General features: G+C 43.8%; 1 protein-coding gene across 1 annotated transcript; it reads right to left on the bottom strand.

Annotated features, from left to right (window-relative positions):
* Positions 1–2,634: 2,634 nt before the first annotated feature.
* On the bottom strand, positions 2,635–8,242 carry LOC125513600. Its single transcript, XM_048678746.1, has 8 exons — positions 8,050–8,242; positions 7,386–7,493; positions 6,768–6,905; positions 6,508–6,639; positions 6,305–6,421; positions 5,570–5,675; positions 5,426–5,483; positions 2,635–5,308 (listed from the first exon to the last, which is right to left on the bottom strand). The coding sequence occupies exons 1-8, from the start codon at positions 8,168–8,170 to the stop codon at positions 3,893–3,895; spliced, it is 2,196 nt and encodes a 731-aa protein (XP_048534703.1). The 5' UTR covers positions 8,171–8,242; the 3' UTR covers positions 2,635–3,892.
* Positions 8,243–20,397: the final 12,155 nt, after the last annotated feature.

Raw genomic sequence — 20,397 nt, 5'->3', positions numbered from 1 at the left:
AAATCACAATCCGAGCAACAACAACAAGAAGAAGAAGAAGGCAAAGACAGCAAAGGCAAGAGGTCCAGCATTCTCAACTTTTGAGGATATCTTATTTGGTAAAGCTTGATTGGCCACAAAAATGGATCCAATATGCGGCATAGAGCAAAAGGGGAACAAGTACTGGGAGAAGGTTTGGAAGGAATATCATGAACAAAAGCAATATATGGAGCTGCATCCTATCGTCACCAACTGCAATGTGGCATCTCTCCAACGTCGATAGAGGATCATTCAAGCGGAAGTGAACAAGTACGTCAGCTACTACTCACAAGTGACTGGCCGCCCTCAAAGTGGGATGGGTGTGGCAACTCACGTAAGATAATTTATTTCATCTTGTCATCATTTGCATATGCTTGTTATTGTTGCATACTCATGCTTATACATATTTTGTTTGCTAGACGATGGTGACAACCACTATGTATCGAGAAGAAGTCATTTGGTTTTAGCCATGGTTGGGTGATATTGAACGACAACCAAAGGGAACACAACTTGTGGACGATCTCAAGACCAGCGAGAAGACGAATGATGGCTCAAACTCCCACCGATCAATTGGGTTGGACCAAGAAGACGAAGATGAGTGGAGAATGGAAGAGCCACCGCACAAAAGAATAATCGACAAGTCATGGGAAGCAAGTGCGAGAAGGCAAGGGCCTCCCGTGACGCCGTGGCTACAAAAATGCCCTCCATATGGATGGGCATTTTTTTATGAGGGAGAACAAGAAAGAGAAGAAGTACAAGCTCATGTTGGATGTGCAAAAGGAGAGGACAGAATGAGACCGAAAGAGGGCGAAGAAGAAGCTAGAAATTGAGAGGAAGAAAATTGAGTTGAAGAAGTAAGAGGCCGCGATCAAATGGGATCTCGAGAAGGCTGAGACATTTGAAGAGATTGAACTTGAGAAGGAGAGGTTGCAAATCATACGGGACGTGAAGGATGCGAAGATAATGTTGTTAGACGAAAACCTCTGAGATGAGCATGCAAAGAAGTGGTTTGTGGAAAAGAAGAAAAAGGAGATCAACGACCGTAGGGAGAACAAGACGGCGAGAGCGGCTACGGCAACATCGGCAAGGATGCGGGCGAAGCATGCGGCCCGGATGCAGGCTGCATGGATGGCGTCTGGCAAGTGATCCGGCACGCTCCGACATTGATTTTTTTTTGCATGTCCTGATTGTTGAATTATAATTTATTTTGCTTTATCGTATTTGTTTCAATTGTTGAATTGGGATGATTTGTATCAAATGATTGACGTGCATGAATTGTATGAATTTAAAGATTCGTATTTGAGATGTGTGAATATATGGCTGCCCAAATGAGGGATCCTCCGACGCTGCCCGCAGTCGTATGGGTGCCGGATTTGTAAAGTCCGGTTGTAGAAACTCTCACAATAGCCAACGTTCAAGTGATGGTTTGCTTTCATCACGCACATCGTTTGCCTCCTGTTGGTACGGTAAAGGCACCCGCTTTGAGCCCCCGCGCCATGATTCCTGGTGGTCGGTCTCATAGCATCCGCTCAGGTCCTCTCCTCAATCCACCTCATTTTCAGCGTACCTGCGACAGGTTCGTGAGAAGCAACGAGGAGCGCAAACTTTGTCGCAGCAAGTCTGCCATGGCTAAAGTTTCTTAGCGTTGATTGGTTATTGTATTTGCTGTTCCCGCACTCGGAGAAGAGCACTCAAAATGAGGCGAGGCGAGGAACAATCTACGCGAGAGGATTACGAGCACCGGAAAAGCAGTGCATTATTTACGTGGTTTTCTGCCGAGAATGCTTCTAGAAAGGAGCATCAGGTTTTTGAAACCTGAACCCGTGCCGTGACATCCAAATCCTCAAACAAACCACGACGTACGGTCTGCGACGCGCCGGCCGGCAGCACGGCTTCGGGGTCGAGGTCGACGTACTGTTGTCACGGAAACTCACAAGCATGTCGAGTGGAGAGCTCCTTTCCCTACCACGTTTCAGATAACAATCACTACTCCTCCTATCGACACATAAATCATCTTACGAAAACCAAACAATCTCAAAATACTTAAATACGATGCATTAACTTTCACTTCATTTCAGATGACAGTTACACCTTGTACTTGATGAGATGCTCATGTTTACTGTGTTAAAAAAAAGATGGCTCATTGTGTTACACAAGCGCTTCTTGCCACGATATGCTCTGGTGTTTGTTTGGTCCGCGCAGAATTGTTTTTGTTTTTTAGAAAGAAAAAAAAACAGGGGCCCTGGAGCTGGAGAGCAACAACACAAAGTACTCAGGTGTAGATACTTCCAAGAAAAGCGTCCGTGAACTCAGGTGTGCAGAGGATGAGATGTATGGATGGCATGGCATGTTGATTGATCAAAGCTTTGGGTATTTTGGTTTTGTTGTACTATATTATGGTGGCTAAAGGAAGCCGACAAGTTGGCGGTCAAAGACTCTCCAAAGTGCCAAGATCAATTTCCCAAGCCTTTTGCCGCTAAACATGTGAAATGTGATGCGAGCTTTTGTTTGGAGGAATTATATATGTGTACTGCACAGTACTTTCTCACAGTAGACAAAGCTGGAGTACGCGTGCATGCTGAGACTAACACTTTTCAATCAACAAAGGTAATATGAAAAGGATGAAATGGATTGTTTATTGAGCTTGTCTATACATGCAGCATCTCTCTCATTCAGCTCCCTGCCTTTGTTTTCACATCATCACCCTAGTCTAACATCAACAACAAACCCAGTAGGCAAATCAAATATATACATTTTCTGGCAATATTTACAAACTTCATAACATCAGTTCAAGCACATCTCATTGGATCAATGGTATAAATAAAAACCGGAGCTAAAAAACTGCAAAAAACGTGAGCAAGCCTAGTCTACGCAAAGTCGCAAAACCAAAGACAAACAAAGAAGAGAAAAGAACTATACACATGGAGCCTTCGCTCCAGCCAGCTTCCACTGCTCCACCTCCACCATGATCGATTCGGCTGCAAGATGTTGTTCAAGACCACAGTCGTTTCTCAGCTCGCCACATAGTCAGGAGGATGTTGAGTGATCGTGCACCTCTCAATTTGCCTTCCCCTGCGCATGTTGCAGCTTGCTCAAACCAGGAGTTGCAAGTTTTACCCGACTGCCGACCAGTGGCCTGCAGCGACAAGGGCGAGAGGACCTCATGCCAGACCTGTCTTACAAATGGACATTCAGTTAGCATGTCTGACAGTGTTTCAGTTGTCTGATCGCGAAGGGGGCAGCGACCAGACCACGGCGTTTGAGATGATCTGCCATCCAATATCTGTTTGCTGCACCAACCAAGAATAAGACCTTTCAACGGAGCCCATCCGTCCCGAAGTGTTGACTCAGAAGTACACCCGAAGAGGGCATTTATGCTCATTTAGCTGAATAGGAACCTTAGTCAGATAAATTCCAGATAAACTGGTCTTCGATGCCAGGGTAGATGGACCGGGTGTCGCTGATTTCCACAGGATGGAGAAACTCCACAATGTCTTGCACATTCAGAGTTCCAGCAATGTATCTGGTCCAGCGGCTGTTGAGGATGGCATCAGAAAGTGACCTCTGCTAAGAGTTCACGACCCTGACCACGGAAAGAACTGTAGGTGCCAGCTCGGCTATGGACTGACCTGCGATCTATCTGTTCATAACCGCGCAGGCGTTCCATCACCAACAGTCAGCGAAGCTGCATGCACAAAGCCAGCACCACACTTATTCACCTTGATTGGAAAATTTGCCCCAAGGTTTGGAGGGGTCGACTTGACTCAGCCAGGGCCATAAAGCATGCAGTTGCGTCCAGTGGAATTTATCGTCCACTACCAGGGTCAGTCTACACAGAAACAGATAGCACTTCAAGGAACAATGGAGTGCAGAGCTACCACCTTACACCATCAAAAGATAACATGGGAGTCTCGCTGATGCTATCTCTAGTAGAGCAAGAACCAAATAATGCAAGATCCGATGTACCAAACAAGCAGCTCTTGGTGTTGCCTTCGACTAGCGTCATACTGTTGTCATCTTCAAAATCATTGCAAATACTTCCATTCGACGAGAAACCAAACATACCTTCCAAATTACCACCACGAGATTTGACATGATGTGATGATGACCGCAATTCTGTGGAGAAATCACATAAGCTTTCCCAGTTTTGCTTACAAGAACGCTCTGAATATGAGGATAAGGAATCCAAACAAGTCTCATTTGCATCCATGCGCAAAATGCTGTAGCAGTCCTTTGGGTCATGATGATGATCAAGAATTCCAGACGTATACTTGGGAAAACTTGAAGCAGTGAATTTCAAAGGTAGCTGATCCAGTCCCTGTACAAGCCCAGTATCAGGATCATCAAACAACTCTGCCTCTGTCAAATGTCTCTCCACCATTCCATCCATACAGGATATAGGGACAGCAGAGTCACAAAAGCTCTTTGACCGCTGCTCAAAAGGGTAATCTGAAGTTGAACATATGGAATTCAGGCAACTTCGGTCTGGATTCAACACAATGCTCTTGCTCTGACTAACATGGAAGTTGGAGATACTGCTAAAACCATTATTATCAAGAATTCCGTTTCTAAGGCCTAAAAATCCTGAAGTGCATTTCTCATGTGACTGATCAAATGCAGATTGAAGTCCAGCATCAGAATCATCAAACAATCCTGCCTCAATCAAGCCATCCACCTCCAGTCCAAGCGACTTAGAAGTACAATGCTCTAGGGATCTGGAAAACTCAGGTTGCCATGAAGTATCTGATATTGCACGCGACACCACAGACTGCTCTCTGATCTGACAGGGGAAGGACAATCGATTTGGAAATGGTTCAGTGACTGCTAGCAACAGCATTGGATCCCATTCATCATGATCATATGGCTCAGATTGAATATTGCAGCCCAATTCATTACCCGAAGCTAATTTGCCTTTGGTGAGGTGTTGAACATCCTCTAGCAACAAGTTGGAGACCTGGTTGTGAACAGTGTCCCTTTTCCAATCAGAACTTGAAAGTTTTGTAGAATATGCTGATGGTAATGACATGCTCTCATGTGCTCCATTGTCCACACAAGATAAATCGTCTTTCCAATCAAGAAAACTTGGAAGACCCTGATCGTCTACCCATGGCAACGCTAAGAATTGACGTGATTCGTCACTTGCATATGAGGATGACTCTTTGCCCAATATCAGTTTACTTGATGATTTGAAATCACCCCCATAATCAAGCATGTTTTCAAAATGACCTTTGGGATCAGAATGAGCACGTCTGTGAACCATTTCCCTCTGTCTCATGGGCTCTTTATGATGCTGCATTGCATTAGGTAGCTGTCAGAGGTAAACCAACTAGATAACAGAACTTTTAAGTAGGTGATGATACATTTGTAACTATAAGTGTTCAAACTAGAGGGGCTCAGCAAAGAATACCTCTCTTATTATGTCGTTGGCGCCTAACCTTTGCAAGATATCAGCAAAAAAATCTGATCTGAAAAGTTCAATCACCGCACCAACAATATTAGAGTACATGAAAATATAAAAAATAATTGAATTATTCAATAATATAATAACAACCTTTTTCGCAACAACTCAGAACTTTCCATTGACACAGTTTTTGCAGCTAGCTTTAATAATTTTCTTCTCTTTTCTGAAAACATGCGTCCACTCCCAGGTTCTGCGTCTATTACCGGTACACGAGAAGTGGAAACATAATGGGATTAGCATCTCATCTGAATGTAGCAATTTTAAATTTGCTAGAAATACACTGCTAACAACATATGATCTCATGGGCACAACCTTACAAAAGATTTTCAGAACTTGGGAATTGCAGAATTTAGATACGGTGAATCATCATCTCAACAAGGTGATGTATCTAATCAGTAACATGTGCTTGTAGCAGGGAACGATTGCAGGACACATATCAGCATCATGCAAGGAAAAATTATGTACATTTCAAAAACAGATATCCGCTAGCTAGCAAGGAAAAAGAGCATCCAAGACTAATAAAATACCATGATTAAAGGCATGATATTATTACATTCGCATCTATTTTAGTTTTAGTACTAGTAGTACATCTTTAGTTTGTTCACTCCCATTGCAACCATGTTAAATAAAGTTTCAACCATGCCATATGTCATATAACTGTACAAGAACAACAACAAAGCCTTTAGTATAACTGTAAAGTTACCAGAAAGGTTGACTACTGTATACAGCAAAACTTTCAGCAGTATGTAGTATTTCTTTTGATAACAAAGCAGTAAAGTAGTGATTGCACTAAACATTTGTATCGAGTAATGAGCATGTGCTCACCGGTATTTCTTGAAATCCCTGCGATTTCAAATGGTGTCTGAATCGTGGGTGTGAAAACATGACCCATTGGCAGGATATCACATGGTTTTAACTGAGGTGTATCATGATTGTGATATTCTGCAGAGAAGAGGATCAATAGTGAGAAGAGTCTAACGACATATCACTCATAATTAAAAGAAGGGGTCAGAGAAAGAAAACCGGACCAGAATGTGAGGCTTGCACTTCCACTTGCTCATCAGAGATTTCATTGTTTGAGGGTGTGGCTGGGGTCTCATCAGGACACAGAGTAACATTCTGCGCAGGGAACTTCTTGTGCGACGTCATGTTCTGTGGTTCTACAAGTGCAGAAAGAACGAAGAAGTTCATAGGACTGATGCATTGCAGCTCCTTTTAATGTATGAAGCAAGAAGAATCAAAGAGAATGATACTATAGGACAGCAAGAGTGGATACAAAATTACAAACCCATTCTATCACCCTCTTTTTGCTTGGAGATGCTTGGCACAATGTTTTGATGAGGTTGTCTGAGGGAACGGGATCTACATCCTGACTGCTCCCACAATTTCTTAAAGAATTTGAGTTCGGTAGTTTTCGCATCGGAACCTGCATAGGAAGTGATGCCCAAATAGGAGTGTCAAATAACACACATCATTTATTACTATTGCTGTTTATTTTTATTTTCTGTTACTCCAATCTTCTTAGGCAGACTAGATTGTCTGATTCTGTGTATTTTGCAAATTTGAATGTTTGAATACAAGTCATCAGGTGGGTTGTTCCCAGCCAAACATTGATCCTTCCAACAGAAAATTAAATATCGCATGGCTCGAACAATCTAACAGGTACATTGCAAGCATCCTTTTGAATTTAGAGCATATTGAACCTTTGACTAGGAATTCCAATAAGCAAACAGGTTGACACATAAGAAAAGAATTAATGTTACCAGATTATAGTTGTGGCACAACGCCCCTTTAAGCTGTGATTACAGAATTGCAAGATGCAGAAACATATAGCGTCTAAAAGAGTACTAATGCATAAATTCAGTACTGTTAAGAAAGACAGGAGTTACAGTGAGACTAGAGGCACCTTGGGGCTTAGTTTTCTCAGCTTTGCTTGTGTTAGCATCCTGTCTCGCATGCATGTGATGACTACCAGCTTCACTTGCAAATCGAACCTTTTTTCTTGGCCTTCCATCTGCCATTAGATAGTGAATCATTGCATGAAGCCAGAAATACAGAATGATTTACAGGATGAAACTCTCACTCAAGAAAGGCTGCAATGACCAACATGTTGGTACTTAAGGGTCACTTAGCAAGATTTCGCAATACCAGAGCTGTACAGACAAAATTCAAAGAAGTAAAAAGAAGATCCTAAAACCCCATGACCTCGCAGAAACCGAACATGCCACTCAAGAACCACAAGGAACGCATGGAAAACGTCAGCATGTAGCTAGGGAACGGAAGCGCACGGCCTTTAAACAGATACCAGATCCTACTAAATCGAGAGTGAAATGATCCCAACTCTCCCCAAAATGCCACGAACTCTTCTGTTTTTCTTTGCGGGGGAAACGCAGGATAGGCATTCCAATCCAATTAGAATCGAACGGCAGATTTAACTCCGAGGCGTCTTCCTGAACCCCCAAAAATCCCAACTCAACCCACAAGACTTGAACTTCTGCATCAATCTTGGTTTCAAGAACTCGAGGGGTAATACAAGAATCGTAACAGCGGTGGAGGCGAGGGAGACGAGCCTGGAGAGGAGGGCTTGGGGGGAGGCCTCGACGCTGGCGGGGGCTGGGCGGCCGAGCCTCGCGGTGGCCGCAGCGGCTTAAGAGGGCGGCTGCTAGGGTTCCGGAGCTGGGGGCGATCCATCGCTCGCCGCCGCCGCCGCTTGGGTGGGTGCGCGCCAACACTCGGGCGCAGGAAGTTTGCGCGTTCGGTTCTCGCGTGTGGTCAACTGACAAGTGGAACCCACGTGGAAAGTTTATTTTTGCTTTTTGCGAATGCCCACATGGTAAGGGCAACTCCAACCGCGTGCATCAAAATGCAGCGTCTAAACCGTGTGATCCAAACACTTTTTGCCCTTCAACATAGTGCATCCAATGTACAGAGGATTATATAGCATGTCACTTAAATAAGAACGGCACTTTCTCGGTTCGCTCAGCGTATTACAAATAGTGAGAAGAGACTTATGCCCAGGAAGATTTGATGGGGAACTACCGATCTGGTTCTAGACCACATCCAGTATGGAAGAAGATTTGGAAGCTCAAACTGCCAAGAAAGACTAAGATCTTCATTTGGAGGTGCTTACACAATGTGCTACCATGCTTCAGCGTTCTAACTAATCGACATGTTGGTACTAACTCTCAATGCCCTGTCTGCAAGATGGACGCGGAAGATATATGCCATGTACTGTTCTCATGCCCACGTGCTCTAGTTGTTTAGGAAGCCTTGGGCGTTGGCAATATTATCAGGGACGCCATGTGCATAGACCGCTCTGGAGCAGCGATAATAGATTTTTTCTTATGTGATGAAGCTAATCAGCGTATGTACTCAGGCCCAATAGAATTGTCAGAGATTATTGCTGGAACCAGCTGGTACATCTGATGGTAGTAGAGACAATTTGTGCACGGAGAAACTGTCCACTCGCCGGAACAAACTGCGATATTGATCCGGACTCTAAGCCTAAATTTTGTTCGGACAGCAGGGAAACCGAAGGAGAGACCTCGACTGAACAAGTGGCCTGTTGTTTTGTCCAGCCAACAAGTACTAAACGTTGATGCATCGTTTTATGTTGAAGATCATACAGGCGGGTGTGGAGCAGTAGTAAGAGACACCCGCGGGAAATTCATCGGGGCATCAACGGCTTATCTCATGCAAATCCCGGATGTCGTCTCGGCGGAAGCTGCAGCTTTGTTAGAAGGCATAAAACTTCTCCAAGGCCTAGGTTGCAACAATGTGATGCTGAGAATGGATAATATTGTGGTGGTTGATGCTCTACGGATGAATGAAGGTCATGCTATGATGGCAGCCCTAGTTTTAGAAGAATGTAGATTCTTGCTTCGTGAGTTCGGGAAGGTAAGTATTGAGCATTGTAATAGAGAGTCAAATGTAGTTGCTTATGAGCTAGCTAGTTGGGGAAGTACAAACTCTCCCTCTGTATGGGTAGACGCACCCCCTGAGTTTATTGTAAAATCTCTAGCAAACGATGTAAGTGTGATTGATTAATAAAGCTAGCCGTGAAGGCCTTCCCGTCAAAAAAGATAGTGCGTAGAATGTTTAGTAGTATTTATTATTATGTAATTAGTAGGTCGATATCATTTTCAACCGTAGCTGTTGAATGTCATATGCACCTTGTTTACCATATGCATTCAAATTTTATCAGCATTCTGGCCAATAATGACATATTTTCATACAATTCAGTCATCCACTTTCATAGCAACACCTTTATTTTCTTTCACATAGATACCATTAAACCTCCAGTTTTCAACTGGCCCCTCAATTCTGCCATCAGAACGACCACGACTGCTACCGGGGCCAAATCCAACCCCCTCCTCCTCTACCAAAAGGTTCGGTTAGGTTTGAACTCATCATCTTCTCTTCCTTTACATCAGCCACGACTGGGGCCGCGACCTCTACCTCGCCATTTGGATGAATTCCCCACTCCAAACTTGCGGGGTCATATTTGCCCGTTCCACATTCTTGCTGCCAATAACCAAGAAGGCCACAAACACCACAGAAAATTGGTAATTTCTCATATTTCACCATGTAACAATCCTTCTTACTGGCTTTATTTATTGCCACAAATCTACTAAGTTTCTTGTTAACATCAAGTCTTACTCTCACATGAACGAACTCACAGATGTAGCTCAATCGGAACTTTTTTCACCTTCCCCATGTTCATGCACATGCCTTTGATCACCTCTAGAACCAAATACTAATGAGGAAGTTGATGACACGAGTCCAAACGGTGATCCTATCCAGAACAATGTCCATAGAGTTTGTGAACCCATTTGTACTCTCCAATGATCAAACCTTGATTTTGGAAAAGCCATGGACCATAGTCATCACAGTGTTCCAATCACCCGAACACCTGAACTGTAATGTGAAAAGGGTTATCATCGATTTTCTTTCAATGAACCTCCCTTGCCAGATTCCATGTCAATGTCATATCTGTGTATAGAGCGGAGGGGCTAAAGCCCTTGTTCACCTCCACCTTCGCTATGGCAAGCCACTTTGCTTGCACGCGTAGATCAGCCACTTCGATTCCCACATAAACTCATCCTCCTCATATTCATGCAGATCGAGATGACTGAGTAGGTCTTCCACCCTTTCGGCACCTCCCTTACTTCCGCTGAATTCACCCTCTGTCGACACATGCAACCTAGCATACATGAAACGACAAGATCACAAGACCTAGATGATCCCTCCGCCGTGGGAAGGAGCACAAATTTGAGGAATCAAGCTCTTGGTGGCAGCGTTGTCGGAGTGGACATAAACCCTAAGTTTTTCGCTAGTGGAGTTTCTAAAAGAGCGAGGCAAGTTTATGCGACAAGACGGGCGGGGTCTTGGGAGAATTCACATGACAAATTGAAACTCTAATTGCCTTCCACTACACCATTTTCAACCTTTTGCACAAGACCACACCCTATGTCCCTAAAGAACTTGCCTAACACCATTGGAGGCAAATCCTCCTACATGGACTATGGCACTGTGGGTTTAGGCTATGTGTTGGCCATGCCTTAAGGGATAAACTGAGAACTGGGAACGACCATCTCTCCTGAAGAAGAGAGGCATTTTTAGGACACAGAGTTTCTGAGCTCGAGCTCAAATGAGCTCAGGTGAACGGTAAAATCCAGAAAAAAGAAAACAAATTCTGAAAAATTTATGGGGAAAACATTGACAAATGTTTTCTGTGCTTGCAAAATTTCAGCAAAGAATGACATTCATGGAAATCGTGGCAAGAGTGTTATTTTCAAAGCATTTTGAGGTGTTGGGTTTTTTACCGGACTTCCATGAATGTCATTTTATGATGAAATTTTGCAAGCACTTAAAGCATTTGTTTGATTTTATTTCTATTTTATTTTCACTTTTTTGTGATTTTACTGTTCATAGCGAGCTCAAATAAGCTCGCAAGTAGAAGATGACTTTCGCGAAAACTCGCTTTTACGCACGGCGTCCAGTGCTATGCATATCTGGACCATGCATGCATATTTGGATCAGTCACAACGCATTCAATTGTCCCCGTATTCAGACCTAGCATTGTGTATTAAAACCGTTGTATGCTCACTGTAACTATCTCGTAGCGACACAGGACATCACGATGGTCTATGTTGCGGCACTATCTCATCTCGCCCCCAGGTGCAATCGTCGTAGAGTAAATTGCACAAAAGTATCACAATTGGGGCATTGGAAGCAGATTGGTATCAAGATTGGTAATTTTTACGTGTCAGTACCAAGTTTGGGGCGAGACGTTGCAAAAGAGGCTAAAAGTGTGTTTTATACGTATTGACAGGTATTCTGACCGGTTGGGCCCGCCCGTCAGGCGCCACGCTGGCCAGTGAGCGCGTGCCCGCGCGTTGACTCGGGCGAGCCCGGGTCGAACCGTTGAGCGGCGGCTGGTGCGTTCCAGCCAGACCCCAACCCGTACGCTGCCCTGTTCCTCCTCCTCGCTCCCTCGCCGCCGCCTCCCTCCCCGCCCGCCCCGCCGACCACCACACTACGCCGCCGCAGCCATGGCTCGAACTGCTTAGGCTTTGTCCTCCCCCCCCCCCCCGCGGCTGCTCCTCCCTTGCGCCCTCCTCTCCCCCGCGGCTGCTGTGCCCTAGGAGACGATGGCATCGACCACTCCGGCGGGCGGCGAAGGCTGGGGCGATGACCGTGGTAGCGGCGGCGGCGTCCTCCTCCGCTTAGGCGTCGACGACAGTGGCGGCTACTCCACGTCGGAGTACAGTAGAGACGACGATGATTTTTCGGAGCCAGCATTGTCGATGGAGCAGAGGCTGCGGATGGCGCGAATTTGGGTGGCCAACCCTAGCACCGCCCATCAGTGGACTCATGGCATCGGTGGTGTTCTGTAAGTGCTCCACTCTTCAATTTTTGCTAACTGAAATTGAGGATTAGGGTTTACTGCCTTCATGTTGATCACTATAATTGCTACTGTTGTATATGATGTACATTGTTATTTCTGAGTCCAAATTGGGATTAGGTGTTACCTAACTAGAGTAGAGTAGCATTATTCTGTTAACTACTTCTCTGAAAATACAAAACATCAGTTTGCTATCATAGGGTTAACTACCCATTGAGATAGTTGTTTACATTGTATACTATCATTATGCTTTGCTCTCATATTCTTAGTTTATTCATAATATGTTTGATTTGTAGTAATTGTGTTTATTGGAATTGTTGACTAGGGCTAAGGGTAAATAAAAGCTTTGTTCATATGTTAACTTAAACAAAGCTTTGTTTATATGTTAACTAAAAAGTGTTTATATGTTAACATATCTGAGAATAGTAAAACAAAGCTTAAATGTTAACTAAAAATTGTTTTATGCTTAAGTTAAACTTGGGTACTGAATAGTTGAAAAATCCTTGTTAACCTATCTGTTAATTAAAATTGTTTATTAGCCATGGTTAAATTTTTAACCATTTTTGTCTGTTATTTCATTTTGCAGTTTGTATGATGACACTTTGGATGTTAGGTTCCATTTTGATGCTTTAGAAATGTTTGAGGTGAAGCTCTGCAGTTCAGATGTAACATATCTGAATATGATTGCAGTGATGAAAACCCAAGGATTTAGTGAATATGATCTATTGTTTCACATTGAAAATCCAGATTTAGGGGAGAAAGGATTGGAGATGGTAGAGAGTAATGCTGAGTTGCAAAGAGTAAAGAGGCAGGTTCAGGAGTGTAAGGTTATAAATTTGCTAGTGAGGGCATGTCCACCTCCTTGCAGCCAGTTTGAGAGGTAAGAATTGTCCACAGTTGTGTATGAAGAGCATGTGTTATATGATCTCAGTGAGCCACCCATCTATGTTGTTGATCAAGAAGGAGTTATCTTTGAAAGTCAGAGTAGCAGCTGCAGTGCAGCTCATGGTACTGGTGTTTGCACACAAGAGAGCAAGAATGTAAAAGTAAAGTTGAAAGCTGTTTTGGAACTAGAAGAAGATGGATATGATGGCAATGGTGGTTCTGATTGTGAAGGTGAATATGACAGTGATGGAAACCCTTTTTATATGGGTGATGCTGATGACATAGAGATGGATGAGGGAAAGAGACAGATAAGTATGATGAAATAGAAGAGGAAGAATCAGATGATGAAGAATCTGAGGAGGAAGAAGTGTTGCATTATGAGGGTGACACAGAGGTTGAGGAAATTTTTCAAATGGATGAAGATGACACAGTTGTTTCAGAGGATGAAGAAACTATAATTGTACATGAAGAGAAGAAGAAGAAACAGAAGCTTCCAATTAGGAGAGGGCCAACAACAAGGTCACATTCCAGTGTAGTGCAAGAGAAGGAGCCTGATTTCAAACCTTCATCTGATGAAGAAGAGAAATGATTGTTGAAGGAGGCTGATGATGATGGTTTTGAGCCATTGTCATTTGTGCTGCCAAAGAAAAGGAAGAGCACGGCAAAGCAGAGGCCTCCTAGGAAATGGTACAATGAGAAAATGGAGGCACCACATGAGCAATTATGTCTAAAGATGTGTTTCAAGGATCAACATCAATTCAGAGAGGCTTTGTTGAACTTACACATCACTCAAGGCAGAAACTTCAAATATCACAAGAACTCGGATCAAAGGATAATTGTAGAATGCAACCAAAAACATTGCAACTTCTTTATGGTGGCAGCAATTATAAAAGGTGAAACTACTTTTGTAATTAAGAAGATGAGAATTGGGCACACTTGCCCTATTAGTACAGAGACAACAAGGGTAAGTGCCAAGTGGCTTGCCAACAAGTATGAGTCACTGTTCAGATCTGATCTAACAACTGGCATTCAAACTTTGATTGATGCCTGCATGGAGAAGTATGGTGTGGATGTGCCGAAGTCAATGTCATATAGGGCAAAGAACCTAGCTATTGATGCTGTGTTAGGAGACCACAAAAAGCAACACCCTAGCTTGAAAGACTATGCTCAGACAGTGATGGATACACCCATTGAAAAAATCCCCCATACAGGCCCAAGATTCCATGCCATGTTCTATTGCATCAATGGAGCAAGGGAGGGGTTTCTCAATGGGTGAAAACCCTTCATTGGTCAGTTTTTTCACCTTCTACATTAGTTACATATTGTTTTATCTTTAAATGCATTTGAATGTTTTAGATATTGAATTTGCTTGCACATTCAGGTGTTGATGGGTGCTTCATCAAGTTAACTACTGGTGTTCAACTACTTGCTGCCACTGGTAGAGATGGCAGCAACAATATATACCCACTAGAATTTGGTATTGTTGGGAAAGAGGACACACCTAGCTGGTGTTGGTTTCTACACCAACTAAAAATCTGCCTAGGAGGAGAAGTGGGACAGTTTGGTCCATATACAATAATGTCAGATAGACAAAAGGTATGTGCTTGCATCATCTCACCTTGTTCTTATATGGTTGTTTTGTGATAGATAGTAGCTTAGCTAGTTTAACTGTGTGTCCCAGGGCGTACTAAATGCAGTGAATGCAGTCTTTCCTAAGTGCAACCAAAGGTTCTGCCTTAGGCATATATATGCAAACTTCCAAACTACTGGGTTTAGGGGGGAAGATCTGAAGAAGTATATGGATAATGCTGCCTATGCATATAGTGAACACAAATTTAACATTGCAATGAATGACCTAAGAACTGAATGTGAGGAAGCTTGGAAGTGGCTTAGTGATGTACCCAAGAAAACATGGGCAAGGCATGCATTTGGCACAAACTGCAAGACTGACCTTGTAGTTAACAATTTGTTTGAGGTGTTCAACAAGTATGTACTAGATTTTAGGAAAAAACCAATTAGGACAATGTGTGATGGAATAAAGGATACGCAGATGGTGAGGTGGCATAGGAATAGGGAGAGTGGAAAGAAAGCTAGATGGGAGATAACACCCCATTATAGTGAGAAGCTAGAGGTTGAGAAGGAGAGGGCCAAATTTTGCAAACCTATTTCAAGCTGGTGTGGACTTGTGGCAAATTACAAGTGGGCAACAAACCCATGCTGTTAACTTGCAACTTCACACATGTGGTTGCAGAAAATGGGACCTCACTAGCATCCCATGTAACCATGCCATCTCAGCAATAAATAGGGACAAAAGAAAACCATAGGATTATGTCAGCAATTTCTTCAAGAAACAATTCTATGTGGCAACAGCTTATGAACCAATGATCTATCCAGTTCCTGGTGAGCATGATTGGACAAGGACCCCTGGTCCAAACATTGACCCACCTGCATTTAAAGTGAAAAGGGGAAGAAGGAAAGAGAAGAGGATCAAGGGGAAGTTTGAAGTTCCAAAGCCAAAGGACACATCAAGAATGGGGACTATAACATGTGGCAATTGTGGACTGCAAGGACATAGGTACACAAGCTGCATGAAACAGTTGAAGCTTGAGCTGGCTTTGAGGAAGAACAAACATGTGGTAAACCTATTTTAATTACTAACATGTGTTCCTTCTTTATTTTAGTATTTGCTAACTCATTTCCATGTTTCTGCCAGCCTCTTGCAAGGAATTCAAGTGATGGTGCTGCTGCTCCTCCTACACCAGCACCAAGAGCTTGTCATCCAGCTCCTACAACAGCACCAACTGTTGCAACAGGAGGTGCTGGGAGAGGGAGAGGGAGAGGTGCTGCACCAGGTGGTGGGAGAGGTGCTGGGAGAGGGAGAGGTGCATTCTATGCCCCAAGGCAATCTGCTCCCTCCACATCTACTGCTCCCTCTACATCTACTGCTCCTCCACCTTCTGGTGGTAGAAACAGAGGATGGAGAGCCTACTTCTATGCAAGTGGTAACCACTAAATGGCACATGTGCCATGTAATGTTCAAAACTAGATACTTTATGTGTGTTCTTGAATCCTATGGTACAATGTGATCTTGCTGGTGCTCTCAGTGTACTTTGCTGGTGCTCTTATTGTACTCTGTTGGTGTACTTTAAGAATCAATGCCATATATGGCTTTTGTTCATGTGAATGGATGGATCTATTTATTAGTTAATGCCATTTCTAGAGCTGGCTTTTGTTCATGTGGATGGATGTGATCTTGCTATTTATTAGTTAATCAATGCATGGAATGGACTATGTTCATGTGGATGGTTCTTTTTATATCTTCTTATGATTGATATGTTCATGACAATGGTGCATACTATTGGATAGAGTAACTTTGTTGTTGGATACATTGTTGGATATGTTGTTAAGGTCTAGGCTAAAACCACCTAAACCTATAAATTAAGGTTTTGGTGGCTCGGGGTCGAAGAAAACACCTAAACCTATCAGCTAGGCTCTAGGGTGGCTCGGGGTCGATGAAACCACCTAAACCTATCAATTAGGGTTTTGGTGGCTCGGGGTCGACGAAACCACCTAAACCTATCAATTAGGGTTTTGGTGGCTTGGGGTCGACAAAAACACCTAAACCTATCATCTAGGCTCTAGGATGGCTCGGGGTCGACAAAAACACCTAAACCCATCAATTAGGGTTTTGGTGGCTCGGGGTCGACGAAACCACGTAAACCTATCATCTAGGCTCTAGGGTGGCTCGGGGTCGATGAAACAACCTAAACCTATCAATTAGGGTTTTGGTGGCTCGGGGTCGACGAAACCACCTAAACCTATCAATTAGGGTTTTGGTGGCTCGGGGTCGACGAAACCACCTAAAATAATCAATTAGGGTTTTGGGTGACAACATAACAAAAGAATGATGAGGAAGCACTTAAGCATAAGAAACTATTCCTTTTGCAAATGCATCTAAGCATTTAAGCATGAGTGTAACATAAGCATTTTCCAATGCTTTGTATGTCATCATTTTCAGCAACAAACTAGCAACCATTTTCAGCAACAAACTAGCAACCATTTTCAGCATCAGTATAACATAAGAAAACAATACTTACTGCAGTTCAACACATTATAGGCATACACAACCATTGTTCACAATACATAGTGGAGTTCAAATGCACAATCCATCCTTTTCTCACAAAAGGATGAATAGCATAACTACTAGGTAGAGAAACATCCAGAGTTCACAATTACTAGAACCATACATTACACAACCATAATTCTAAGTTACTAGGTCATTGCACAACCATCCTTCCCAAAAAAGGTCTACAATGCCCAATAATCTCACTTCATCTTCTTTAGTTCTGTAAGATGGCCTGGATCCCCTTGATCTTCTCCTTAAGCTTCTCCTCTGCCATCATGAGCTCACAAATCTTAAGCTCTTGCATGTACTTCTCTTCATTATGGTTTTCCTTGAGCTTCAGCAGATCAGCAACCTGAAACTTCAACTCTAGCTTCTCTTGGGTCAGCTTCTCCTCAAACTTTGTGAACTCTGCATTCTTCAACTCCAAATTCATCCTAGCCTCACTAAGAAATTCCTTCTCTTTCATATTCTTCAACTTCAGGTTCTGGATGGCAGTTGCTTGAGCACTTGTCAGGTTGCACACGAGTTCATACTTCTGTTGAAGCTTCTCTGTAACTTCATCTTTCTTTGCCATTTCTGCCTTCATACCAGCCACCAATTCAGCTCTACATTGGTGCTGATATGTGATGTTGGACTGCAGATAACTGAAATCCACAACCCTCTCCTCCTAAAAGTCCACAAGTTGATGCACATCTTTCACTAACTTGTCATAGTCTGCATCCACTTTGTTCTTTTCTTCTGTCGAATGGTGAATAGTTAAAGCACTTTCAAGATTATCATTCACCCTAACACACTTGCTCTCTTCAACCATTGACCAAAGCTTCAACAATGCATTCTCCATTGTTAGGGGCCACTACTCATCAACCCACTGAACAAACCCACAATTCTGACCTTCCTGGAAAAATAACAAGGGCAAAATTTAGTACAATACAACTACTATGAGTAGTAAGCAACAGTTAGTTCATGGCAGTAGCTAATGTTGGTACTGACCAACACTGAATTTGCACAGCCATGTGCTAAGCAACAGGAGCACATTGTAAAATAACTTAATGTAATCCTACAATGGGGGATCAGTATATATTTAGCAGAGTAACGCTCCATTCAACTTAGCATAATAATCAACTTAGAATTGGCCATTAATATAATGGAATCCTACAATGTGCACTACCACTCTACCAGTTAACTACTTTGCCATATATCACTAACAAATGGAACATAGACACCACTGAATGAAGAGTTATTAAACCAGACTACATTAGCCTAGCTAAATACACTACATTAGCCTGCAACAACAAACTAGCTAATGACAGTACCTACTGTCAGCAGTAAGCAACAATTACTTATTAGGAGTAACTGTCGGTGTCAAAACCGGCGGATCTCGGGTAGGGGGTCCCGAACTGTGCGTCTAAGGCGGATGGTAACAGGAGGCGGGGGACGCGATGTTTACCCAGGTTAGGGCCCTCTCGATGGAGGTAATACCATACTTCCTGCTTGATTGATCTTGATGATATGAGTATTACAAGAGTGGATCTACCATGAGATCGTAGAGGCTAAACCCTAGAAGCTAGACTATGGTATGATTGTTGTTGTCCTACGGACTAAACCCTCCGGTTTATATAGACACTGGAGGGGGCTAGGGTTACACAGAGTCGGTTACAAGGGAGGAGATCTACATATCCGTATTGCCAAGCTTGCCTTCCACGCCAAGGAGAGTCCCATCCGGACACAGGACGAAGTCTTCAATCTTGTATCTTCATAGTCCAACAGTCCGGCCAAAGGATATAGTCCGGCTGTCCGGAGACCCCCTAATCCAGGACTCCCTCAGTAGCCCCTGAACCAGGCTTGAATGACGATGAGTCCGGGCGCAGATTTGTCTTCGGCATTGCAAGGCGGGTTCCTCCTCTGAATACTCCATAGAAGATCTTGAACACGAGGATAGTGTCCGGCTCTGCAAAACAAGTTCCACATACCACCGTAGAGAGAATAATATTTCCACAAATCTAATCTGCTGACAAGTTTAGCAACATGACATCATGTCATGGCTCGGTCATTATTCGAACCGTTTTTCTCAACTAGCACTGCACATATCACGAGGCGGTTTTCTTGACACGTCTTGTCGAAGCAGAGATCGTGTCCCCTTATCACGGGATTCTCATCAATACGGACGTGGGTAACCCAATCGTGCCCGTTGGTATGACTACTCGATTTTAGGCAAGTCCCAAACGGCCACGAGGAGGACGCTTGATATTCACCCTCTTTATAAAGAGGCCAAGGCCTGTCCTTTTTTCCCTCTCATACTCAGTCGAATCCTTCCCCCGCCTCGAGTTCCAACACCCAAGGCTCGGGTTAGGTGCTTCGGACCTTCAACCATGTCTGGATCCAACCTTCAAGGTCGGTGGATGCCTTCCTCTGTCACAGAGGAAGACGTCAAGAAGCTAAGAGAGGCCAGGTATTTGACCGGTGAAATCTCGCACAGGCTGCCTGCTCGAGGGCAGGTCATTCCCACTCCCAAACCCGGCGAGAGCGCTGTATTCATCTCTCACTTCCTCCAAGGGCTAGGCCTCGCTCTGGATCCCTTTGTTAGGGGGCTCATGTTTTAGTATGGGCTGGATTTCCATGACCTGGCCCCGGATTCCCTCCTTCACATCTCGTCGTTCATCGTCGTGTGTGAGGCCTTCCTCCGCATTACCCCACACTTCAGCCTGTGGCTCAAGACTTTCAATGTGAAGCCGAAGATGATCGAGGGGCGACACGCATAGTGCGGAGGTGCCATAATAAGCAAAAGCGCTGATGTTCCATGGCCAGAGGGTTCCTTCCCAGAGGTGTCCAGTTTATGGCAACGGAAGTGGTTTTATATCATAGCTCCCCGGGGTACCAAGTGGGTAGCCGCCCCTGCCTTTCGCCCGGGCCCCCCACCACAACTGACGTCATGGATCAACAAGGGGTTGGAATGGGGGCTAGTAAATGATGTGCCGATATTGCAGAGTCACATCCGAGATC

Source organism: Triticum urartu, chromosome 6, assembly GCF_003073215.2.
Source record: "Triticum urartu cultivar G1812 chromosome 6, Tu2.1, whole genome shotgun sequence".
NCBI classification, from domain to species: Eukaryota; Viridiplantae; Streptophyta; class Magnoliopsida; order Poales; family Poaceae; genus Triticum; species Triticum urartu.
The sequence above is the reverse complement of the archived record's forward strand: the minus strand, read 5'-3'. Positions and strand labels throughout refer to the sequence as shown.

What these genes read in the sequence shown, in the direction of transcription:
- LOC125513600 (XM_048678746.1), bottom strand. Translation starts at nt 8,170, where the DNA reads ATGGATCGCCCCCAGCTCCGGAACCCTAGCAGCCGCCCTCTTAAGCCG. An exon ending in CCCCAAGCCCTCCTCTCCAG is followed by an intron (nt 7,494 to 8,049) that starts GCTCGTCTCCCT and finishes ATCTAATGGCAG; the next exon opens with ATGGAAGGCCAAGAAAAAAG. An exon ending in TGAGAAAACTAAGCCCCAAG is followed by an intron (nt 6,906 to 7,385) that starts GTGCCTCTAGTC and finishes CTTCCTATGCAG; the next exon opens with GTTCCGATGCGAAAACTACC.